Source organism: Melozone crissalis, unplaced genomic scaffold (genome assembly GCF_028551555.1).
Source record: "Melozone crissalis strain CALT ecotype California unplaced genomic scaffold, PUWL_Pcris_2 ptg000012l_1, whole genome shotgun sequence".
NCBI classification, from domain to species: Eukaryota; Metazoa; Chordata; class Aves; order Passeriformes; family Passerellidae; genus Melozone; species Melozone crissalis.
In genome coordinates this window covers 13,863,645-13,889,740 of record NW_026535790.1, presented here as the reverse complement: position 1 = coordinate 13,889,740, position 26,096 = coordinate 13,863,645, and the positions used below count along the sequence as shown (strand labels likewise).

General features: G+C 53.5%; 1 protein-coding gene across 9 annotated transcripts in view; it reads right to left on the bottom strand.

Moving 5' to 3' along the window:
• MPRIP (myosin phosphatase Rho interacting protein) overlaps positions 1–26,096 on the bottom strand; it is a 72,409-nt gene that overhangs the window by 27,887 nt on the left and 18,426 nt on the right. For 5 of the 9 annotated variants that reach the window (XM_054270692.1, XM_054270698.1, XM_054270694.1 and 2 more), the window contains exons 4-9: positions 13,926–14,077; positions 11,991–12,075; positions 8,408–8,618; positions 7,504–8,020; positions 1,597–1,738; positions 1,001–1,117 (exon numbers count right to left, since the gene is read on the bottom strand). In XM_054270692.1, coding sequence (XP_054126667.1) covers positions 1,001–1,117; positions 1,597–1,738; positions 7,504–8,020; positions 8,408–8,618; positions 11,991–12,075; positions 13,926–14,077 — 1,224 coding nt within the window. The remainder of the gene's footprint in view (positions 1–1,000; positions 1,118–1,596; positions 1,739–7,503; positions 8,021–8,407; positions 8,619–11,990; positions 12,076–13,925; positions 14,078–26,096) is intronic. The other 4 variants (XM_054270699.1, XM_054270700.1, XM_054270701.1 and 1 more) reach the window with 2 other exon arrangements.

The following is a 26,096-nucleotide window of genomic DNA, read 5'->3' as shown; positions in this document are numbered from 1 at the left end:
AATCACTCTTGTGCCTGTACAAGTATACAGGAAAAGCTCCAGAAACACCAAGCTACTGCATTTTTCTGATAAGTCCTTGAACAGAAGCTGTCCATCCACAAAAAATGCAACTTGTATTTACAGTGGCTCTGTAATCTATTTGAGAGATTAACAAGTATATTTATTTTGTCCCTACAGAAGGGTGGTGAGGGAGAGGAGAGTACTTTGTGTTTATTCTGTACTCTTTGCCTCCAGGTCTGGTGAGCATTTGAAATATGCAAAGGGAGGAAAGCTCAGGAGGGAAGGTTCAGCCCTTCCTTGCAGCCTTCATCCCACTCACACCCACTTCCAACTGCATAAACATCAAGGAAATGGCATTAGAAAACTGGGACATGTGTTTGCTCAGCCTGGTCTGTGTCCCTGCCTCTGGCAGGGGAGTTGGAACAAGATGATCTTTAAGGTCCCTTCCATCCCAAACCATTCTGGGATTCTGTGGTCCTATGAAAATACCACAGTCATGACACAGCAGCTGGTCCAAGTCCAGAAACTGGACTGAGTCTCTGCTGAGCTGAAATGCCCTGCTGCAGCCTCTGCTGGGGGACACCATGGGGCAAAGAGGGGCTCTGGCCAGGTGAGGTGACCCCCGCCATTCCAGGGTTACCTACAGCATGAGTGCCTGACACATCACACAAAGCATGGAGGAAATGGGGTATTCAAGGGGAAAATATCCAGAGCAGGGTCTGCTTCCCAAGCTGCTGCTGTACTTTAAAGAAAGCTGCTCCTCACAAGACTCTGAGTTTTAATTTCTGCAACAGGCAAAAAGTGTGGCCCTTTTCCAGCTAGGCCCCTGAGACTTTCTGCATTGGTCACACCTGATTCAGGACCCTGAACCTGCTCCAAGTCTGAGTGTATCCCATATCCCATGTGAGGAAAGCAGCAACAGTCCAGTTTTCGTGGGACCTGCTGGGAAGGGCCTCTCATGTCCTTCCCCAAGGCAGGGGACACCCCCCTGGTGGCTCACCGTCATTGAGGACTCCGTGGACCTTCTGTCCAGTGACTTTGCCCTGCGGTGTGGGGACAGAGGTGACGCAGACACGTCCAGGATGGAGCCCACGGCTGCTCCCTCACAAGTGAAGTCCTGTGTGAACAGCATTAGCCCAGATCAGTGCAGGAACTAGGACAGAGTCCTGCTCTCTTGGCTCATGGCATAAAAATCTGCTTTATTTAAGGGGCATCTCAGGCTCAGAACAAGTGTCATTTCCTTAGGAATTCATTTTTTGTCCTTTCAGGCATTAATTTGTTCCCATTATACCCAAGCAAATCTGGGACTCTCAAACATGTTTCTTTTGTTACTTCACCCTATCCTGATGTATCCTGCCATGCCAGATCTGAAGTTTCCCTTTGTATTATGAAGAAAGAAGAGACAGCCTTGATTTTCCACTCCAATCTCCCTGGGCCAAGGGAGCAGAGCAGGAAAATTCACCCACACTGAGCACACACAGCAGTTCTGCAGGACTCCAAATCCACATCCAGGGACAAACCCTGCAGCTAAACCCTCTATCCTGGCTGCAGGACTCCAGGTTTCATGTTTCAGGATTGCCTGGCTGAGGATCTTACCCGTTTCCTGGGGAAAACCCTCTTCTCACTCCTGCCCTGCCGTGTCTCGCTGGACAGGGCGGTGCCTCCCGGCGCGCTCGTCTCCATGTGCTCTGCATTCTCAATATCCAGTGCCTCGAATTTCTCAATCACCTGGGATCTCCTGCAAAACAGGGACAAAAGGGAAACCAGAGATGCTTTAAACACAAGAGCAGCAACTGGGTGGAGCTGTACAACCCCACAAGTTAAAGGTGGCAGAATTGCTCGACCCAGAGTTCATGCACACCTGGATTGTGGTCCCTGTTTCTCTGTGAGCTCTGACATGGCCAAATCCAGGGTAAAAACCCTGAACTGACATCATTTTACCCACTAAGTGGGGGAAAACCTCACATTATTCAGCTCTGCACCTAGCAGCTCCTTCAGCGACTAGAAACCCCTCACACAATTTTTACCTGTGACTTTTACAACCCCTTGGGAAGTAGGGATTATGGAGCAGCTTTGGCTTAAGCTTTGCCTCTACTATCTAGCACTGGGGTTCTCAATTGCACCTCAGACCCCTGACATGTCACACCAAGCACAGGTAATGGGTGGCTCTGGGTCCCCTAGTGTGTTCACTGCAACAGGAACCCTCTGAAAACTGAACCCCACATGGGGAACAACCACAGGATTGCATGGAGCAAGGGGTGTCCATGGTTCTGGCTCACAGGATGCACCAGCTGAAAGGGCCTGAGGAGATGAGGAGCACCCTGTACCATGGAAGGGCATTCCCTGCAGAACCTGGGGCCTTTCCCTCCTCTTAACTGGGCTGAAAATCCAGTCTGGATGGACAGCAGGGGGCATGACCTGGGCTCTCAGACACTGCCTTGGTGGCCCATAGCACTTGTGTCTCTGAGGATGGAGAACTACGAAGATATGTGGATGGAGCAGGAGCCAACCCTGGATCAAACCCAAATGGGAATTCTCTTAAGGACAAGCAAACAGGTGGAATTAGAAGTGCTGTTTCAGAATGAGAAGCTGCTTGCTGACCCAAAGGAGAGGAATTTCCTAAGAACCTGCTCATGTCTAAGTTTACATTTCCAGGGGTTCAGGAAAGCATCAGCCTCAGGTCTTCAATCACAAACTGAGAATATAAAGCAATAACCCACCACCAGCACATGGCAGCTGTGCTCCAAGCTGTGAGGCTTAAAGTTCCATTTTAAACCTCCCCAAAAAGCTCTGTCCAGGTGGTTTCTTCACACAAAATTTGGACCCACATGTGCCACATCTAAACTTGGGGCTGCTTGCTCTGTGTGAGCCTCTGATGTACATGAAAATCACAAGGGCAACTACACGAGGGATAACAGGTCATCCAAAATAAAAATATTTTTAACACTTTCCACAAAGAGGAACAGCAGGTTAAGGGTTCAAATACCATGAGATGTTCAGTTTTCAACCAATATTTGCACCAAATTCTATAAATGAGACAACCAGTCTGAGCACATCCCATCCCATGGGGGGTTGGGGCCCCCCACTGCTGCTCAGAGCCAGGCTGCCAGGACACAACCAAAGAGGAAGGGAAAAAATTGGTGGGGAAGATGTTGCTTTGTAAATTTAAAGATCTTTGATGGTTTCAGGGGACATCTGTTCAGCCCCTGATGCCTCCCAGTTTGCAGTCCCAGGCTCCAGCAGAGCTCCCGATTTCCCTGGGATGCTCTGCTCATGAGAAGCCTGACACAGGCCAGGCTGTGGAGCATAAATCCATGTTCTGTGTTCACTGACACACAGGGAACTGTTCTGGAGTCACATTCTTTTAACCCTTTTTATACTGGCCCAGCCTTCTCTGAGTCTCAGTTCAGGAGGGAGGAAAAGGTCCATGAATTAACATTGTCTGTGCCCTAGTAGGTGAAGGTCTGAAGAAAAACAAATCAAGAGGAAAAAAAAAAAGAACAAAATCCCAACCAAAAAAAAAGAAAAAAACAAAAAACCATAAAAACAAAATCAAAAGCAGGTTGATTTCTCATGAAAGGGGCTGCACCACCAGGTTGTTCTACGGCTTGAGATTGAGATGAGATGGTAGCGAAGCAGGCGAAGTAAAGGTGGACACGTCACACAGCAACACAGCAGGAGAAGGTGGAGAGCAACAAGACCTGGAAGAAAACAAGGCTGGAAAATGAATGAACAGAAGAGGAAATTATATATATCTGCATCTACATACAAAACAAAATCAAAATCATTCCAGTCATTCATCATTGAAAAAAAGGAGGAGAAAAATAAATCACTGCAACCAAATCACAGCCCCAAGAGTTAATATCATCCAGATTACAGGAAAGATTTTTATTTTTTTTCCCATTAGATCAACATTTCAGAGAGGTTACTGCCAGAGATCCTGGAGGGATGGGGAAGGAAGGGTTCTCTCCCTTCCCCACTTCTTGGATTGAGCTGCTCCCTCTGCACAGCAGCTCTGGGTGGACAAAACAAGGCTGGGACAGGTATGAAGAAGCTTTTTAAAAGCTGCAGTGCCATTTAGTGCTTTTCAACTACAAAAGCTCGTCCCAAGGAATGCCTTGGCCATGCAGGCTGTTAATCTTTTCCAGGCCACTAAACCCAGGCTGCAGATCTCAGCTGTTAGTGGAGGGGGTGTGCAGTGGGAAGGAAAGCTCAAAAGACCAGGAGGAGCTGTCATTAAAGTGATTTTCTTTGATTGGAAGAAAGGCCTTTATTTTTATTGGATTCATTCATTATTTAGCATCAAGAGAAATAGAGAGTGTCAGGAAAAGGAAGAGGCATTTCCCAAGAGGTCCACCAGAATGATGAGGATAGTTTTACAAGATAAAAACCTCTATTTGGGAGAGCAGGAGCTCCTCTGTATAGGGAGAAGCAGAATTCAGAGCAGAGCTTTACACCTCAAGAAACTCCAGAGAAGGAATTTGAGCGAGAAAAGTCATTTAAGCAATTTCAGGCAATTCTGCTATTAATTGATGCTGGAAATACACCTCAGCCCCTGACCACACTCCTACAGCAGATGTGGCTGACACCACAGTGAACTTCTGCCAGAGTGAGAGAACATCAGGTCAACTGGGAAAGCTGTGGTTTTACAGGCTGCACCCCTGGAATTGTGCACAAAACCCCAAATTTGTCAAACAGAAATCCTGAGATGTGCAGGGATGTATCCCTACAGCTGCAGAGTCCCTCTGGGATATGGGGACTGCTGTCTAAGGACATCCCTGGAGCTCTTTTCAGCTGTGATTTTTGTGTGCAGCACCTCCAGATTCATCCATGGGGTTTCCAAAGAGCTGCCCCTGCCCTTCTGCCCTAGGGATGGGTCTGAGAGGGGAGACTGGAGATGGCTCCACCTCTCTGGCCTCAATCCCTGTCCCCCAGGCCAGTGTGACATCCTGGTGGGTGCTGCAGCCCTGTCCTGCCACGTGCCAGCAGAGGGAACTCGCACTCTGCTGCTCTGCCAAAATCGTGGAGATTATCCCCTGTTCCCTGATTGCTGATTCTGAGTGGCTGCAAGCTCAGATGTCTGCATGGAGGCAGAGTCAGGCATAAATGGTCAGGACAGAAAATTCCTGGCCTTTAACATGTAATATTTCTTGTGATAAGGAAGCAGGATGAGAAGCCTCAACAAATGGCTTTATCTGGAGCAAAGCCTGCAGGTGGGGCACTCAGGATGCAACACTGGGTACCTGAAATAATTATTTTCTATCCACAGCTCTGACATTTGCACTGATTTACACACCAAAAAAATGGGAGGAAGAGCTGAAAATACCAACAGAATCTGAGTTTATTTGGCTGCACTGAAGGGCAGATCTGCACGATGCCTGGCTGGTGCCTGTGGGGTTGGCATGGGACAAGTGTTCCCAGACATGTTAGTGGGTTACTGAGAAGGATTATTACAAATGGGGTTAAACCAGGGGGAAAAGCCAACCCCACAGATGGAAATGAGCTATTGTATCTGCCCAGCCTCAAACAGCACAGTCTGAGCTCAGAGGAGAAAAATGAGAGGGACATGGGGACTAAGTAAACTCGAGTTAAAATGCAGCCAAGCCAAGCTGAGCAGGGTGCTGGGGAATGTTAATTCTCTGGTGCAACACTGGACAGTGTCTGTGTGCCCTGTTGAGTCCACTGAGCTCCAACATGGCTGTCCCAGCTCCAGGACACAGGGCCTCTCCACCCACACCACCTGCACGGCCAATTCCCAGGTTACCAGAGGAGAAAACAAACGTGCCCATCCCTGAACACCCACTGAGCCACCCCTGCTCATGGCACATTCCTCCAGCACCGTGGGCTGTGATCCACGGCCAAACCCTCTGGCAGGTGGGGACCCCTCCCCTTTCTCTCTGCCATCAGCCCCCTCCCAAAAGCTGGACCAGGTTCAGCCCCGTGGGCAGCAAGACCCCAGTGCCTGGTGCAGCTCCTGCTCCTCTCCCTGCACCCCTCCTGCTCTGATAAAAGCCCTGGGCTGATGCACGGGAATTGCTGCCAATACTGATAAAGCAAAAATACTGTTAACAGCCAGGCTGGGAAAAACAGAGTTTCCCTGGGAAAAGGCACCCACCAGCAGGCAGTGAGTGGGGCTGACATTAAAATAGGACAGACTCTGGCAGCAGTGTCCTCTCCCAGGCCCTGTTATCTGTTACAGTTCTGCTCCCCAGTTCCATGCAGGATGATCCCAGTGCTGCAGGATACCCAGAGCAAGGGACTGTTGGCACAGTCAAACTGGGGACAGGCACTGCCAGGGCATCCTATGCAAGCAAAGGCAGCAGGGACACAGTGTCACAGGCAGCACCAGAAAACCAAAGCCACTGGCCTCTTCTCAGCCCTGTCCCTGGCCAGGATGGCCAAGGTGGTATCCTCCTCCTCCATCCTGGGGAAAAGCCAATTCCCAAGGCAGACAAAGCCAAACCAAGCTTTCCTCATTTATTCCCAGTCCAGCACTCCCTGCACACACTCTGGGCCAGGTTTGGGATCCTCCTGCCATATGATGGCACCTGCACAAGGCTGTGCTGCTCATCCCAGAGCTGCTCCCAGCTCTCCCAGCCAGTCTGGAAAACAATCCTTTAGGGGCTGGGAAGGAGCAGAGGAGAAGCTCCTACTGCAACTGTGCGAGAGAGAACATGCCCGGAGGAGAAGCAGGGCAGGAAAATCAGACTGGCAGGCAGCCCTCTCGCCCAGGGCCTGTCTCCCAGTTTGCTCCACTACCCTCACTGCACAAATGTGTCTCTGCCAGGGCGAGTGGAGCCCATCCTTGGCCTCGCCCAGAGGGCACCCGGCGTGCGCTGCATTCGCCCTCCCCATCCTCCTCCACACTAAGCTGTTTTGCTGAGCCCTGCCTTGGCACTGCACCCACCTCTCCCTCCCCTCCCAGATTAATGCTGTGACATTTTGAAACCTCTCTCAGCTCATTAGGCAGTTGCGTAAGACACCTGGCACTAACGCCACGAGGAGAGCTAACCTAATTAATGGTGCTGGCTGCCAGCGTGTGCCACCAGGGTGGGCATCCAACACCACCCAACACCAGGGCAGCTTTACATTAAATACCAGCAGGAAATTCTTCCCTGTGAGGGTGGGGAGGCACAGTGAAGCTCTGGCTGCCCCATCTCTGGAAGTGTTCAAGTCCAGGTTGGATGGGGCTTGGAGCAACCTGGGATAGTAGAAGGTGTCCCTGCCTATGGCAGACGATGGAACTGGATGAACTTTAAGGTCCCTTCCAACCCAAGTCATTCTATATCCCCAGAGCAGCCAGGGAGGGTGACACCTGCCCACTACCACTATTAAAGACATCCCACCGCCTGCTCAGCGTGGATGAGCACCCTTAAACCCAGGAGCACTGAAAAACAAAGAAGCTCCACCCAGCAAATTCCACCTGCTCCATCCAGGCTGCGCTGGGAACGCAACCCCAGCGCTGCTGGAAGCATGCAAGGAGATGAGCCACTCATCCCTTACCTTCTCTCATTCCCAAAGAGCCGGGCCACTTCTTCTCTGCCAGGGCTACGAGCGCGGGTTCTCCGCTCTAGCCGCTTCCTCTCCACCTGGAAGGCCTCACGATTACTGATCCTAATGGCCTTGGGGACGTCGGCCAGGGTGGTGTACTGCCGGCTGGCTTTAAAAGAAAGGGGCCGCCCCGATTTCTCAGCTCCCCTTCCCACATCTCTGCTGTTGGAGTCCTTGTGCATGGGGCAACTGCTCTTCGAGTCCAAGGAGTTCAGAGAGAAGCTGTGAATCATTCGGTCGCCTGATCGGATACCTGGGGAAGGAAAGGGCTGGGCATGCTCCTGTGAGGGCGATTTGGGATAACTGTACCTGTTGTTTGGGGTGCTGGGGCTGGGTGGGCTTGGTGGGGGTGGCAGTTGCTGCTCTTCCAGCTTCGAGTCTTGTTTGGTCTTCTCCAAGGAGAAGTACCCGCTCTCGACACGCGTCTTCCGCCCGCAGTCTATCCGGTCCCCGTTCATGGAGCTCTCCTCTAAGGGACAGAGAAGTCGCCATGCTTGGTTTCGAGTCCAAGTTCTGCTTTTAAGAAAGAAACACCCTGATTCCACCCAGGACAGGGGCAGGTGTGAGAGCAAAGTTGGTCTGGGCACCAGCACCATGTAGTGCTACCTCCTGCACCCTTAGCTTTTCCACCCCGAGCAGCCCTCGGAGATGGTGGCATAGTCTGTAGGGAACTGGGATGCTGACCCGACCCTTGGGTTAGGTTTGTACAGGTGGAAGATCTGAACTTTCAAACCAAGAAATGGGTAGCTGTAGTCACAGCTCTGCATCCATTTCCATCTCTGTCCTTCCCAGTCTGGTTTAAGCACAGCTCCATGGGTGCAAGGCAATGGACACCTCACCCATGCCCATCTCTCACCTTCCTTGCTGTCCAGCACAGGGTCCTTCATGGAGCTGGCAGCCCCAGCCTGGCCTTGCATGGGGCTCTGGGCTGGGCCAATGCCACTGCCCCCATCTGCTTGGTCTTTGCCCCTCATTTCTTCCTGCCAGAGCGTGGATTTGGTGGCAGGGACCTTCTCAGCGCTGGGAATGTTGCTGCTGGTCACAGCCATCTTAGCAGGACCAGGCTCCTAAAAAAAACAGTTGACACAGGAAGTTAGAGAGTTTGCCCCAGCTCCACACTCAGGATCCCCAAGAGCTTGGCCCCAAGGTGTGAGCTCCACATAGCTTGGGGGCTGCCCATGACATGTCACAGCAGGACAGGGATGGGACAGTGGCATGTGTCACTGTTTTACGCCCTTTCAAAACGTTCCCCATCATGTTCAGGGCTTCTCTGCTAACAAGGAGCTCTGGAGCCCATCAGATGATGGATCATGCCCCTTTGGTGGCCACAGCCCGGCCAGCCCAGGTTCAGAATGTGACCCAGAAGAGGCAGCAGCTTCCCCAACTCCTTCCTTGACTTTTTTCATTAGCAGATGTTTTGCTGTTGTCATATTAAACTTCTGCATTCACAGATTATTTTTCTTAAAGCCACCCATAAATCAATGACAATTAACTCCCCTTTGGATTGTGGGAAGTTTTCCAGCTGCTTGTTCTCTTTCCATGGAGCAGGGGGGAACACAGGAGTGCACAAACAGACAACTGAAAGCTGGGAACAAGGGCTGCAAAGAGCATCCTCTCCATCCCTTCCTCCCACATCAGGTGGGTTTTAGCCCTGCACCTCCATTGGCATTTGCAGGGCTTTGCCAGAGCCACCAGGGATCTCCCAGGGAGTGTGTCCTGGCTCCACACACAGCCATGACAAGCAGCAAATGACCTCAATTTGAAAAAAAGTCCCCTTGGGAAATTTCACACCAAAGGAATGCAGTGCTGGAGGTAAATGATCCAGAGTTCAGGGGCATCCTGCTCAGGCAGAGAATCAGGCCAATCTCCAAGGTCCCTTACACTCTCCTTCATTGATCCAAGCCCAAAGCTAATCACCAGCTCAGGATATATATCTTTATATATCTCTTACACACACCCCCACGTAATTATTTGTAGATATGTATTTAATTAGGAAGAGATGTGGGCCAAAAAGAAAGTCTGTGAGGGAGCAGAGACATTAACTCTCTCCTGCTCAGGAGTATGAACAACACCAAGAGGCAGAATGCACCAAAATCAGCAAAACCAGCCTCTGGTTGCATGAGGTGTGTCTGGGCACGCTCTGCTTACCTGAGCCTGCCACACCCCTGTGCAAACCCAGGGCAGAGCCTCAAATCCCACATTTCAGCCCCAAACCCTGCCTCAGGTTCCCATGGGCAGCAGGCAGGCACAGGCATTCCAGGCTCTCCCAGTGAGCACAGCAAAAGCTGCAAGAGAATCCTGCCCTTTTCCCCCTAAAACTGCAACCTGCTTGCAAAGCAAAGTGAAAACACCTAACACTGCCTGTCCAAAAAATCTGCAGCAGGAGTGGTATTCTGTGCATTGCTCCCACCCTGGTGATTTTGCAGAGGGATGATGCAAAATGATGGGGGAGAGTTGAAAATGACCTTGATGCTCCAAGAGCATCCAGCTGTAACCAAGGTCTGCTGTACCACAGACAAGCAAAAGCTAGGGAGAGTGAGAAAAAGCAAGAATATAAAATTCTTTTTTTATATCACAAAGGTGCCCACCCCTCCCTAAGCAGGTTTAAGACATGATCTACTGCCTGATTAGTGTGTGGCCATCTTTAGGAAGAATGCAAGCTTTCTCAACCAGCACATGGAGAGCAAGCTGAACAGCGGCCAACTTCAGGAGAGGCCATTTCACAGAGGAGAATTCAGTGCTCATTTTCTCCTCAGCATCCTCTTTCCTTCCCTGGACCAGCCACCTGCATCAGCAGGATGTGGGAGACAGAGGAAAGATGCTGCCTCTGCCTTTGCAGCTTGCTCCTGACACAGCACAGCGTCCATCAGCAGCAGCTCCCACATGGAGGTTGGTTTTGCAAAGTGAATTTGAGCCTTTTTCCAGCACCATGGGGATGGAAGCCATGGGATGGAGAGAGTGCAAGGAGGGTAGCAAGCAAAACAGGGTGGTTTGTCCCAAGACAAGAGGGCAGTGTGTCACCAGGGTCCCTGGTCCCCATCCCCAAGCACCTGGGGAGCCCATCTGCCCACGGGGAGCCGCCATCCTTCCCACAGCCGCTTCCCTTATTTGGTGCTCAGGAGCTCAGATCCTGTATGGTTTCCAAGAAGTTGCCATGGTGATGAAATGTAACCCAGAATGATGTTTTTCTGGCTCAGCGCCTCTCGTCGTCTCCACCCCGTCCCCCTGCTGAACCCAGCCTGGGTTTAGTGGTGCACACTGGCCAGGGTGAGCATCCCTGCCCTGCTGCATCCACTCCCTGGGGTGCCCCAAATGCATCAGTCCACTTCTTAGGAATTGAGGATTGACAGCTCATAACATGAAGGGAGGAGGCATTTTCCCTGGAGCATCACCAGGGCCAGCACTTGAGGGGTTGTTCAGGCTGTGAGGACCCCGGACCCTGGCAAGGGGTGGCTCAGACTTACAACCTGGTGTGCAAAAAAAATCATCCCCCTACTAACATTTTTCCCATTGCCCAGAACATCTTTACCCAGTGGAGTGATGAAAACTTATTCAAACAAACACTGTACAAAACCCATCCATGGCCCAGTTTGCACCAGGGCCATCCTTGGAACCTCATCAAAGAGGACATGAAAACCAAGGCTCAGGGGAGCCCTGACCAAGGCTCAGGGGAGCCCTGATGCTGGTTTTGGTCCCCAGCAAGGCTGGAGGAGCCCTCCCAGCCAGTCCCCTGTGGTGGTGGGACACACAGGCAGAGGTCAGGCGGCCTCAGGGACACGGCTGTTCTCAGCCCCGGCGAGGGACGAGGGTGGCCTTGGGGTCACGTTCCCCATCTGTGGGACTGTCCCCCATTCCAGCCACGTGGGAGCCAGGCAGGAACGAGTGAGTCAGAGCCGGCCCCACTTTTTACCATTTATGGTCAAAGTGAGCACGAAGCCACTGGCGGGTCCCTGGAGAGCCCAGCTCCGGCCCCCGGAGCTCCCAGCCCGGCCCTGGCCTTTCGTATTTTCCTTTCATTCCCATTATCTCTGGGGTCATCTCTAAGGGAGTAACTGGAGCCCGATGGAATTTCATCCTGTTTCTGAGGAAAAGGCCCATGAACAGCACCTCTCCCTGGTCCCCCTTGGGGACCATGTGGCTTTGTGGCCACTCCCAGGATTGTGTGCAGGGGTGGCACCACAAAGCAGCACACAGGGGGCAGAACGTGGCCCCAAAGCAGCCAGGAAAGCAGGAGTGTGTGAGCCTGGAAGTGATGACCAGGAATTAATTCACACCAATCTGCTGTCCTAGCTTGCCCCAGCTCTCACACAGGCAGCATCAGAGGGCTGGTGATCCTGATGGCTTGGGGGGGGATCTACCCCAGGATCAGAGCAAGGTCATGGTCCCTGACAGTGAGGCAAGGGAGTGGGTGACAGTGCGTGTGTGTGTCCCTGGGTTACCTGGGGAGTTGGGGGCTCTACCTTCCTCTTCTTCTTCTGATTCTGCTTGTTTGTCCTGGGATAGACAATCAGCATCTCCAGCCACCTGCAGGCAGAGAAGCAGAGGGTGAGGTCTGTGCCACAGGGACAGGAGTGATGCTGACCTGGTCAGGGTCAGCTTGCTGAACAATACCCAGAAACCATCCCAACCAGCTCCTGGGGGATAAATAAGGCAGGAGAAGAGGGATGACCCCAGGGTGCTTTGGCTCTACAAAAGTGAGGACGGCCAAGGCTGACATGAGGCAGGGATTCAAGGATCCTGAAAGACAGTGCAGAGGGACAGAGTCTCCAGCAGGACCGTCCCCTTGAGCCATGCCAACACCCGCACACTGCAGACAAAGTGCTTTTGTCCAAGGAAGAGCAGCATGAACTCGGCATTGAGAAGTTCTGTGTCCTCCCACCGTGGCCTGACAACTTGCCCCCGCATCTCTGAGAGCTCCACAGGGATCCCTGCACCACTGGGAAACATTCCCACCCCAAATGTCCCTGCTCCCCTTTCCTTCTCCCCCTGCTTTGCACGCTGCTGCTGTGAAGTGTTCGGAGATGACAACATCAAGTGGGGTTTGGTGAAGCAATGAACGCCACAAGCACAGAATGAACGTGAAACCAATTCTCCCCCAGCCAGGGAAATCTTCCTGTCGTGCTGCAACTGCAAACAAAACCAGCCTGGCTCAGCCCCAGAGTGGGACTGCTGGGGGATGATTAATGCCTGCAGTCAGGAGCAAAAGCACTGCTTCAAAACCCATTGCTGGGCTGATGAGCAATAAATCAGCCCCACCTCACTCCGCAATGCCTCTCCCTCCCACGGCAGGCAGGACCAGCAACAAAGGCTGAGCTGGGAACCAGAGCGTGGGGAGAGGGTGGAGAGAGCAGGCCATGGGGCTGGCCATGGTTTGGGGCAGTCAGTGCTCCTGCCAGGGAGGAGAGGAGCTCACTCCCCTGGGCTGTGATTCCCACATGGCTCTGCATCCCAGCTCCACAGCCACTGCAGCACGTCGCTGTGAATGGGGCTGGGGGGACAGGTTTGTCAACCCAAGGCTCACCTGTGCTCTCTTGTCTCAGTAGGCAGGGAAATTTCAATGCATGAAAACACTCATCTGGTCAAAATCACAAATTCTTGGTAGAAAAATGTGTATTTCAACAAGTATTTACAGGATGAGGGGAGTCTCGACCGAAGATAAGGCTCGGAAATAGAAATCTCAGCAGAAAGTGCTGACTCTGCTGCTGCCAGGGCTGGGGGAGGCAGGAGATGCTGTGCCTTGGGAACAGTGGGAAAGAGCAAGTGTTCATCCCTTCACCTTCCTGCTGGAGTTTCAAATGTCAGATTTTGGGAGGGAGGCACTGAGCTCCGGGCACTCCATTTGGGAAAGGCTCTCAGGTGAGCAGCAGCACAACCCCACTCTGTCACTGTGTGCTGGCAGCTCGGCTCTCCAGGGCTCTGCACCTTCACCAGCCCCAGCTTCAACCCCAGCTGGCATGTGAGTGATGGAAGAGGATGTTTCTAGGTCACCACCCAACACCTGGAGTTGGGAAATTTATCCTGATTTGCTCGTTTTAGCACTCTAATCTTCAGTGTCACTGAGCCACTGCATTCCTGTGACATTTAAACCACTCTTGGAGGTGAGATGATTCCCTGGGACCAGGGAGGTGGGGAGCATCCACCCCAGGATTCCACATCTGCCCAGGGATGGATGAGAACCAAAGGGTGTATGGCATTTGGGGTCAGACATGCCAGCCTCAGAATTATGAGACCTGTACCAGTGGGCTGGATGCCTAAAATGTGGGGTTACCCCAGTACCCAGGATCAGCCTGGGTATGCACATTCCACCTTACTCTTCCTCGTGGCCAATGGAAGAGCCTGGGAGTGGCTCAGCCCCAGCTCTGACCATCACTCACCCACTGATGATCTCCTTGTTCTCAGCTCGGATGAAATGCTCCTTCTCCGGGGTCAGGATGCACAGGGAGAACTTCTGCCCTGTCCTGCCCTCCCCATCCACCACGTCCGTGCACTGGTTCATGTTGATGGTGCCCTGGGGGAGGGTGGTTGGCTGCAAGGGAAAGGAGAAAGGAGCAGCTTTAAGGAGAGAAGAGCAGAGGAGTGCAGAGCTGAGCCCTAAAAGCTCTCCTGGAGCACACCAGGATCTTACACACCAAGGTGATTTGCCCACAAGTAACCAGATCCATCTGCGTGCTGTGCCCAGTGCACGGCAAAGCTCTGTGCCACACACCTGGGGACACAGACCAACCAGTACAACTCCTGCCACACCAGCCCGGTCCACTGCTGCCACTGAAGTGCTTCTCCTATGCCAAACATGCAGGGAAGGATGGCTGCCCTGTTGTGGCACCTGGACACTGAGGAAAAGCACCAAGTGGCACCTTTGGTCTGCAGCTGCAATCCATCTGGGCTGGTAGGGTGGCACCTGGGGACAGGGATGGCAAAGCAGCAAGGTCCCACTGTCCTCAGCACAGGATGGCTCAGGGATAAACACACAGACACAAGCACCAGATTTTTTCATTAAAATTTTAAAAAACCACAGAGTTTTCCAGGGAGGGACTGCAGCATGGAAGGGACCTTGCTTGGTGGGTTTTCTGCACAGTGTCACATCTCAGCCCCACAGCTCCAAGCAGACCTGGTGAAGTGGGACAGGTGGTGGCCCCTGTGGCCCAAGAGGACACTGAGGGACATGCAGAGGGGTGTCAGCACTGACAAGAGCTGACAGGTCCATCTGGAGCAGCGCTGGCTCATCCGATTACAGCGTATCCACCCGTCCCCAGTGCCTGCAGCCCTGCCCCCCGAGCCATTCCATGTCCCCAGGCTGCCTGTCCCCACCAGGCTCGGTGACACTGGGGTCCTTCCAGCACCCCAGGGCAAACCTGCACCTGGGACATAAATCACTGAGGGAGAGATCCCTCCGAGCTGCCAACAGCACCAAAGCAGGACCTAAAGCAGCCTGTGGACACCTCCTCACCCTGCCAAAGCCTCCCTGTGCCCTCCAGATGGCCGGGCCAACAAGGAGACAGATTTCTGGCAGATGCTGTTAAGGTTTTTACCATGGAAACCAGCTCCCCTGCCAGCAAAACCCCTCCAAAAGCAGCCTGTGCCATGCAAAGAAAGGGTGACAGGAGAGAGCTCAATGGCCCCAGCCTACAAACCCAGAAAATTCAGATCAGTCTCCCAGAGCTCCCAGTTCAGCCATCTGTGGGTGGTGGGAAATAACCCCTTTCCCCAGGAAAAAGGTTGTTCCCTGCAGCTGTGTCCCTGGGTGGGAGCATCCTATGACAGCCCAGGGGTGGCAAGGAGCCATCACAGGTGCTCAGCACTGGGTACATGAACTGGACCAGTTGTACATCAGGGACACCAAACCCTCCTCTTTTCCTTGTGGGAATCAGCATCCAGAGACCCCCCAGGATGGAGGGAGGGAGAGCAAAGCCCAGCCCAGACCCCAGCAGGGCGCATGCCCAGCCTCCTGTCCTGCATTGCCACGGGTAGTCAGCTCCTAAGAGGATTATTTTGTCTTAGACAACAAAAATAAAACCCCGCTTTCCGGGAGCTATAAAAACCCAACGGAAAAACTTTCTCCTGTTCCAAGTGGAGTCTTAGAAAAGTTTTTGTCTTGCTGGCCTCTGGCAGAGCCAAGGCCTCCAGGACTGTAAGGTCCAGGTCCAACCTCCTTCCCCTCCCAGAGCAGTTTTACACCAGGGAATTCAACAAAGACAAGGGGGTGAGGAGGAGGGAGGGAGCCCCACAGGGGGATCTTGGGTTACTCAGTCTCCCTGTAAGGCCCCAGAGGGATGTGGCAGGGAGCTGGCACAGGAGGAGAGGAAGAAGCAACACCCTGCAAGGCCATGGCAGTGCAGGGTGGCTGCTCCTGCTGCCCACGCCCAGCCCTGACCGGAGCGAGGAGCCGGTTTGGGGGCTGGCCCTGCAAAGTGGTTTGGCCACTCAGCCCTCCCTGTGAAAGGTGAATGCTGGCATCTCGCACAGCCTGACACATGAGTCTCCATCCAGCACTGCACCTCAGAGCCAGGACAGCAGGAAAAGAGCTGGGAACAAAGCTGGGAGTGACCATTTTCCATCTGCAGCCCTGGGGATGAACCCTCCATCCCACTGCAGCTCCCCTGCACCCCACACCCCTCAGCAGCAGATGAAACCTGACAGACCAGCAGCCTCACTCACTTGGGATGTAAATTCCTTGACACCATTTGTTTCCTTCCTTGGAGGCAGCACAGGCACTTTGAAGTGAAGCAAAATGCAAATGGTGCCTGGTGGAAATGTGTGTGCGCACACACAAACTGCACCAAGGAAAAGGGGATGGCTTGGACCCCTTCTTCACCTCTGAGCAGCTGTTTCTGGGCTGGAGGGCTTCTCAAGGTTGGAAGAAGGATGAGCAAAGCTGGTCCCTGGCCAGGTGAGGACTGTGTGGCTCCAGCAGTTGGAAGGGAATAATTAAATAAATGCAGAAGCAGAGAAGTGTTGCATGGCAGAGACACCAAAACAACAGGGCAGGGATTTCAAACAGCCCTTGGAAGAGCAGATGCTTTGATACAAGGCTGAACCCAGCACCAGACCCCAGGGTGGCTTCAGGTCTGGGTGAGGCAGGAGTGGAGGCTCAGGCTCAGCTCCTGAATGCTGCCAGTCCCCAGCTGAGGGACAGCCCTGTCCCCAGGTGCTGGCCCTGCCTCTGCCCTCTCCCATTGCTGCTGGGATGGAGCCCCCAGCTACCCCAGAGCTGGATCTGGTGGCTGGGAGTGTCATTTAACTAGGGGTAGGAGTGGAAGCACAGCAGGGTGTACCTCTGTGGAAGCAGAGGACATCATCAATGCCACCACCTCCAGCTCTCCTTGAGGCCACCAGTGCCAGCAGGTGCCTCCAGCCCAGTCACTGGAGCAGTGCCTGTCCCTCACCAGCACAGGAAAAGGAGCACTCGCATCACACGAGCAGCTCCAGCTCTCCAGGCTGCCAGTGCCAGCAGAGGAACCAGAGACAAGAAACAATTGTGCTGCTGTTTCCCTCTGGAGTGACAGATCCCTATTGACACACACACGTGCTCACAGTGTCCCTCTCCATAACACACAAAGCCTATAGAGAGCTCTCCTCCTCCTCTTCCTCCTCCTCCTCTCCCTCCCTGGGTGCCCAGGCCGTGAGTCATGCCAGGCTCTCCACATCAACAGCAGCAGCAGCCTGTGGATGAGATGCAGGGATCTTTGGATGGATGCTCCTGGGATGCAGAGCTCAGCAAGTGCAGCAGCCCCCTCCTTGGGCAGTGGAAAGGAAGGAAAGAAAGAATGGGGACCTCTTAGAAGCTTGAAGGAAGAAATCCCAAGCAGGGCATTACTGCATCCTCCTGCACAGTGCTGGATGCTTCACAGGTGATGAACTACCACGTACAGGAGCAGATGCTGTAAATCAAAAGGGTTTATCTGCAAAGTCCCTCATTTCCATAAGGCACTGCAGGGCTGAGGTAGAAAACCAGGATTATTTGAGCTAGAAAAACAGGATTATTTTGATTTTAAAAATTCTGATTTTTTTCCAAAGACTTTCCCTGTCATTTCTAACACACAGCAGCTGGATACAAACTACAAGGGAGCTCTGCTCAGGAGCTGTACACAGGATGTTTTGGAGCAGGTAAGCCCAGGGTCAGGCTCCTGAGCAGGGGCTCTGCCACGGCCTCCATGGGACATGGCCAATGCCCAGCCTGCTGTCCAGGGCTATTACACAACGTGGGTTGATGAAATCTGGAACACAACCTTTAAAGAAAGGCGATGGGGCAGGGGGAGGAGGAAACCAAACAAAAGGGACATTTTACTTTCTGCCAAGAACCAGGAGGGGAAGAGAGAGAAAAAAAACCCCCACAACCATTTGTCTATCTGGCATGGCGGGCTGGTTGCCTTGGCACCAGGGCCTGGCTGTCCCAGGGGAGATCACAGCTTTGCTGCCCCACTCTGGGCTCAGGATCTGGCAGCTCTGCCCTGGCTCCCAGCACTGCCCTGGAGCAGCAGCGAGCCTGGGGAAGAGACATCCACGCTGCCTCCATAAATGTGCCTTGACAAATGTTAATTCTCCCAGCTAAAATATTCATGAAGGCGGCTGCCGAGTGCTGCTCACTCACAGCACTCCCCAGTGCTCTGCAAAGGCAGCTCCTGTGTCTGCTAAAAGCCTCCCCCATCCCAGTGCCTGGGCTCAGCTGATCACAGTGCTCCAGGCAAGATGCAAACAGAAGGGAGCAGGACTTTGCTGTCACACTGTCACAGGCACATCAGGGCAACACGGAGACAACTAGGGCTGGGCAAGGGCACAGACAGAGCTTGGACACGCAGCTCCCAGCACCAGCATGGCACTGGGAGCCTAACCCAGAGCCACATCCACCATTCCCACCTGGAGGCCATCAGGACTGCACCAACTCCTTGAAAAGTTACAGCATTGTAGAAACACCTCCAACCATCAACCCACGGCACTCCCAGGTCCTCCACTAAACCACATCCTCCTAAGCACCACATCTATGGGTTCTTTGAACACTTACAGGGATGGTGACTCTACCACTTCCCTGGGCAGCCTGTTCCTGCGCTTGACCACTCTTTCATTACAGAAATTTTTCCTAATATCCAATAAAACTCCTCTGGAGCAACTTGTCAGCTGTGAGAAGAGACTGACCCACACTTGGCTATCACCTTTCAGGGAGTTGCAGAGATCCCTTTTCATATGTAGAGTCACCCCTTTTCAGCCATGCAAGGCGAGGCATGACCTCCTAAATCCCAGCTGGGGATGCAGCTCTCAAATCCCAGCTGGAGATACAGCTCCCAAATCCCAGCTTGGATGCTCTGTGCATGCACACAGGGCTGGCTCAGCCTGCCCTAAGCTGCCCAGGTGCCAGGCTAGCATGGCTGGCACAGCAGCAGGGCTCTAATGAGCCCTTTGGGCTTCCTGCCACCAGGCACGAGGCTCTCGACAGGGCCACAACGGGGCCGGAGCGCTGCGGTGGGCAGATTTATTACACTTATAGATCAGCTGGCAGGCTGAGCATCCTGGATTTATTAAATTAGACAAAGAGGTTGAAAACAACCTCTGTGGGCTCTGCAAAAGGATGGACTGAAGGAGTCACCCACTGAAGGGCAGCAGAAAGATGTGCTCCCACATCCCTGTGGCAGCTGTGCTTTCCCTGTGCCATCCAAGCAAGAGGCAGGTATCCTTTTCTTGGCCACCTGAGCACACCTTTCTCACCTGCAAACTTCCCTGTCACAGATAGAGGCACAAGCAGTGCTCTGCAGATGTGACCTGCCAATGTGCCTCTGTACTGGCAACAAACCTGTGCCAGCACAAGAAGGGGATGGGACACTTGCCCTGGTGTGCAGCCAGCACTGCAGGACATCCCCCAGATGGATACATGCCACAAATGCCACTTCCCCCAGCCCCACCACAGACTTCCCCACTGCTGACCCTGGGTTGCTCATCACAGATACTGACAGCCAGCTCCTGGGATTTGTTTTGCTGAAGGAATTCCCCATAGCCCCAGGTCACCCACCCCAAGGAGCTGCGATGGGTTAGCAAGTGCCACACACACCTGTCCCTGCATGCCAGCCCCTGAAGAGCCCTCCTGAGCCTCCACCAGGACATAAAACAACATCAGCTCCCCTTTTACCAGTGGGATGGAATTTTCTTCCTCGGGGAGCACTTTGAGAAGGGGGTGAAGTGCAGGGGCTGGGCAGGAGAGTTCAGCCAGGGGCCGCTTTTCAGCAGAGTCGGTGTTTATGTGCACAGACAGCGAGTCTAAACACTGAGCGGGGCCGGGAGCTGCTGCAAACTGACTGCGTGCACCCCTGGGCTCCTCTCCCACCCAGGGCCACCTCAGCCAGGCATGGCCAGCACCCACCCCAGGGGTGCCCAGGCAGCAGGTCTGGGGCCACACATCCCATGTGCAGCCCCATCCCCACGGGCACCCATCCTGCGAGCGGGTGCTGGAGCGCAGCGAGCCCGGCCCGGGCTGTGCGGAGGCTGGAGCCGGCTCCTCTTGGCCTTATAAGGCTATTTTCGCACTGCTCTTGCAGCTCCCAGCTGCTCCCCACTCCAAAGCAGGGTCGGAGTTGGCAGCCAGAGCCTAGCCTGCCTCTTTCCTGTTAACCTCTTTCCTGCTGAACAGCCTCTCAGGGGTCTGTGCATGGTGGGAACAGCCGTGTCCAGTCCTGGCACAACCACCCGAGCTGGGCAGGGAGGGTCAGCAAACCCACTGGTGGTCACCAAGTGGGTTCAACCTCTCTCAGCACTGCTGTCTGACCTTCTAGGTCCTCAGCAGCATGGACAAACCCAGGAGCCTTTCAGGGAAGCTTGCAACCAGGGATATGCACATTCCGCTTCCAATGCTGCTGGAGAGGAAGAGGGAGAGAGATACAGAAGACACTGGCACCATGATGGGATGGTCAGCAAGGTCCCACCAGGGTGGGGTATCCAAAGGCTGCTCTGAGCTGCCATCCTGGCTGTTTGTGGACCAAACTAAAAGCCAAACGTTGTACAAAGAGCTCAGAGCATCCACTCAAGCCCTGTCCCAACTCTCTGGGGACCAAAGCAGAAGCCCAGAAATGCACAGGCATTTCCCAGTCCTGCAGTGCCAAAGGCACCACCTTGCAGCCCTGCAAACCCAAAAGTCACTCTTTCCTCTTGCTCTATGGGATTTAGATGCATTTAAAATGCAAAATGTCCTCCTCCCCTCTGAGGAGGGGGGTGGGAGGAATACATGATAACAGATCCGACCCCATCTGCTCCCAGCTGCCAGCGTGGCATCTTCCCTGCTCCCAGATGCACAGGCACACCAGCCAAGGGGGAAACAAATATCTGCAGCCTTGCAGCAAGTTGTCATGGTAATCAGCCTAATGGCAAAAACCTGGCAAGACCACGGACAGACCAGAGCTTGGTGCAGAGATCATGACAGGACTTTCCTGGAGAGGGAACTGCAGTTGTTTGGAGGTGGGAAGGAAAAACGGGCTTCATTTGCATCTTGATACTTGAATCTTAAATTGCACTGCTCCAAATTGGCCTTGTCAACTTTATCCTCCACCCCCTCGGTGTAGGAGACGAGTCCCAGGTGGTCCCAGCACAGCGTGCCAGGCACACATGTGCAGGAGCTCAGCACCACCTCTGTGCTCACAGAGCCTCCTCAGCAGCAAGGGCTTCACCAAACACCAGCAAACACAGCTCCCTAAGGTCACCCACACACCAAGATGGCCAAACACACAGTGATGCCAGTTTTGGACACAGCTCAGGAGGAGGAAAGCTTGGATTGAGGCAGGATGACCTCTACCCATGTTGGCCAGCTCCAGTTCCAGCTGGAACTGGATTTCCGCTTCATGGGGGTGAGGGAACATGACCAAGGTAAATGACCAAGGCCATCCAAGGAAAGCAGAAAATTAGATCAATCAAATCCCTGTACCTCCCACTACGTAAACCCATCTCCCTTCCAGCCTAGAGGGAAAGGAGGGACAGATCTCCTCCTCCCCAGCCATCCAACAACCTCTTCTGCAAATGCAACCAAGCAGAGGAATCAGTGCAAGAACACAGGGACAGACCAAGCCATCAGCAGGGTCACAGCCATGAAGAGCCACCTCCAACAGCTATTGTTGGAGCTCTGGATAATTTCAGGCCCTGCAGCCACCATGGTGGGGTATCCCACCTTCATTCCCCAGGACTCTCAATACAGGTCTTGTACTGGCACTCAACAACTGCAGAAGAGGAGATGACAGCCCTGGGGATCAGCAGCACCAGATCCACCAGAGGCTCGGGCAACTCCCACGGGCGCAGATGCTTCAGTGGAAGTTCCTGAATCCGGCCAAATTAGTCTGGAAATCTCATTATTCCCCAGCACTGCTCTTATGAGCTTTGCAGAGCTTCCTGCCGGGCTGGGAATACCAGGAGGCCGGGCTCCCAGGGCCCTGGGGGTCTGCAGCTGGAGGTGTGAGGGTTGGCCAAGCCTGAGAGGTTGGCTTGGCTTGGCCAACCAAGCAGCAGCCACATCCTGCACCCCACACCCTACAGAAAACCCCACATTCACTCTGTGCTGCTTCCAGCAACTTCCAGACCAGCTTGGACCCTGCAGATCTTTCCAAAAGCTGAGGTGATGGTTGGAGAGAGTTTCCCAAACTTTGACCATTGGCCATTCCACCAAATGGTACAAAATGTGAGCCTTCTGGGCAGTTCAAGGAGAAAAGTTCCCAACAGGCACACACATGACTGTTGTGGGGGAAGGAGACCACCCAGCAGCAGCTTGAGCTGGGCTTTGCTGCCACAGGCACGATGTGGTGGAGGCACTGACACTGATAGCAAAGAGCTGTCCTGGCCTGGCAGGCCACACCAGGTTCACAGGCAAGTGGCACCTGGGGTAAGAAGTGCTTTAAATGCCCAGGAAAAATTTGTGACTAACATATAAAGCTGCTGGAACTGTCTCAGGGTAGCAGCATTTTCTCCCTAAACCTGCTGCTCACATCTGGCTCCTGTAGAGGAGCACAGGGAGAGGAGGGAATTCACAGCCCTGTGCTGCTCCCAACCCCTCCTTTGGGAGCAGCTGCGCAATCCCAGCAGAGAGGAGCAACCTGGGGCTCCTGCACATGAGGGGGATGAGCACAAAAGGTTTCTCCATGCTCCATGCCTGGGATGACAGACTTCACTCCCCCCAGCACTGGCCTGTACATGGCATTAACCACCCATGCAAGCCAAACATCCCCTCCCCTCCACACATCTGTTCCATCCATAATCCCTGCTGTCCCTCCCCTAACGGGAAAGCAGCCAGGAAAGTGAACCAAAACCCTAATTATATCCCAGTAGCTCCCCAGCGCCCCGGTGATCCCTGAGCCTTTATCAATGCGATCGCAGCAGGGCTGATGAAATGTGGAGCAAAGGGCCAAAGCTGGGTGTGCTCCAAAACCCCACCTTCCTCTCCAGTCACACCATCACAACAGGTGGAAATCCTGCATGAGCTCAGGATGCTGCTGGGACACTTCTAAAGCCACACTGTGTGCCTGTTCCCTCTGCCTCCTCTGCCCAAGGACCAGCCACCCACTCAAAGGGAACTGGGAGGAGAATGGGGACAGCCATGGGGCACAGTGGGACAGCAGCCCACGGCCTCACTGCAGCTCCCCAGGGCTCTGCTTGGCCATAAAATCATGGAGAGCCACAGCACCCATGTCCTGGGGGGTGCAAGAGCCAAGACCCCCATGATCATGCCACAGAATCACAGAATGGTTTGGGTTGGAAGGGACCTTAAAGTTCACCCAGTTCCTGCTCACTGCCATGGGCAGGGACACCTTCCACTAGACCAGGCTGCTCCAAGCCCCATCCAACCCAGCCATGGACACTTCCAGGGACGGAGCAGCCCCAGCTTCTCTGGGCAACCTGTGCCAGGCTCTCCCCACCCTCACAGGGAAGAATTTCCTCCCTGCATCTGCCATGGCAGCAGAGATGTGGCACAGCCGTGGAGTGCATGCCAGGAAAACACTGCGGGGAAAAAGCCTCCATGGAAGGTGGTTTTTTCCTGCTTCCCCCAGCTCCTGGAGCACCCCAAGCCCCACATGCAGCACCTCTCCCCTGCAGCAGCAGCACAAGAGGAGCTGTGCTGCCTGCAGGAGCAGAGCACAAGGCTGTTAACACACTCCCACAAACCAGCTCCTGGATGGGATCCTGCAGGAAGGAGGTGAAGGGTAAGTGAAGTTGCTGCACACGTGATTTACCTATGGTAATTTCAACTTTCAGCAAAGCTGTCTGGCTGTTTTATCTCGTTGCCTGCTTGCAGTCAGACTTCAGTGACTGCAGGGAAGAGCCTCCTCTGTAGCTTTGAAGAAACAGGGCAAAATAAAAAGATCTTACAAAATACATATCACCAAGAGCACATTCACACACTGTTACCTGGTTCTCCATAAAGGAAAAACAGTATTTTGATTTTTTTTTTCTACTTTTGTATCTTGCAGCCCATGCTAACTAAGTAAATGAGCAAGACCAATAATCAAATCTGCCTGGAAATTCTCATTTTTCACCAAAAATGCCTTAAAACAGCACAGACAAAAAGGGGAAGACTCCTGCAAAACCCCTGCACTTGGCAACCCTGAGAAAAGCTGTTTACAAAACCTCACTGAAGACCTCAGCTTGTCTCCACGCAAGTTTTAACCTGACATCCCTTTCACAGCCTCCAAACCTGATGAATAATTCATGCCTGGGATAAAGCAGAAATATCATATTCACCAATGCTTACCTAACAGAGAAACAAAGATTGCAAATAAGTAATTTATTAACCCCGAGCCGTGTTGCTGATTGAACAGAGGGCACAACTTGGGTTTTGGTGGAAAAATCACTCCTGAGCTGAGGCAAGAGCATGCTGAGACCCCCATTCTCACCATGCTCCAGCACAAACACGCCTTGTCCTGGACTCAGGGAGATGCCAGTGGGGGGAAGTCCCCCAAGAGCAAGGCTGGGAGCTGCCACCCTCCTCATCCTCCTCATCCTCCTCCTCGGGGGTCACAGCCACCCCTACTCCGGTGGGAAGCCCACAGCCCCGCACTCGCCCACAGCTCCAGCCGCTTTCTCAGGCATTCCAAAATTTGGCCGGAGTCTCTTTTTGCAGCACGCCCCCCTCCACGGCTGGACGCCTGCCTAATTGTGTATTTATTTATTTCTGCATTTTCCCAGCTCCCCGCACTCACTGGCACAGGCTGGAGTGGGGGGGGTGAGAGGGGGAAACCAAGGCCGGCTCCCAACGCGGACCCAAAAAAAATTAAAAATAAATCAAAAAAAAAAAAAAAAAAAAAAAAAAAAAACCAACCCAAAAAAGAGGGAGTGCAGCTCCCCACATTCCCCGGAGGGTGGGAGGAAGCCGGGAAGCGCAGGGCTGGCTGGGAAGGGGGTGGGAGCGGGGGCAGGAAGGGGGGACGCCAGCGGCATCGCCCACCCCCTTCGCTTTGTGCGCGCTTGGGGAAATTAAAAATAGCTGCGTCCAAAGAGTGGCTGCAAGCGCCACAAAGAGCGTGTTGAGCGGAGGCAGCTGCAAGCTATTTGCTGCCCCTGGTAATCAGCATCTCGGCTTGCAGAGCCCCTCCGGCCCCCCCAGCCCCTTCCTCCCCTGCCAGAAGCTGCCGCTGCCTTTCTCCAACCCACATATGTCATGTCAACAATCAATGAATGCAGGATCTCTGCCGGGGAAAAAAAAACGCGCTTTGATTTTTGGAGCAGCTTTGTTGCCTCGTTCCATTCATGTCCTCGTCCTCCTCTCTGAGCTGTCACTGAGGGGTTTGCAGCACTGAATCCCACCAGTCTGTGCCAGGATAGCTCATGGTCCTCAGTGGGAAGAGGGATGTGCCAGCTGCTGGGATGCTGCTGCTTTCAGGAGCAGGGAAAGGGATGCTGTCACCCAGCTTCACCCAGCCTGCAGCCCACAGCCCACTGGTGGTCCTCACCAACCTGATAGGGTGGAAAGAATTAAACCCAACCCCATCCCCACCACATGGCTGCAGCTGGTGGGCTCAGGGGTGTTCTGCAGGCACCTCGTTTCACATTCCCTCCCCACACCAAGCAACAGCAGAGTGAAAAAATGGAGTTTTTGTTGGTTTGGTCATTCACGTGTGCACTGGCATGGCCACCCAGGGACTGGGGGATGCTTGGGAGCCCAGCACTGCCCTGGCTTGGAAAGAGCTGGGATCAGGCACCCACCTCTGCCCCTTGTTCTGCTGCCTGGGGGGACCTCGGGGCCCATGCCAGGGTAACTGCTCAGCCTCAGCTGTGCCATTTCACTGCCAGCCCTGACATCTTCCCTCCTAAATGCCATCAGAGCTTGATTTCCACATTAACCTTTTCCAGCAGATACAATTTTTCCTTCACCAAGAGCCTGCAGCCAGGCTGGAAGCCACAGGTCCAGGAGTCACAAAGGAACTGCAGCTGCTGCAAGTGCCTGTTTCACTCTGCTCCCCCAGGAACAAGGTAAATGCAATCTAAACTCCAGCTCACTTCCCTCGCTGCTCTGGCACACGTCTTCTACAGAAAAGTCTTTGCTAGATCCCAAGGGATGAGGAATGGGGAAAAAGCAGAAGGATGGAGCCACT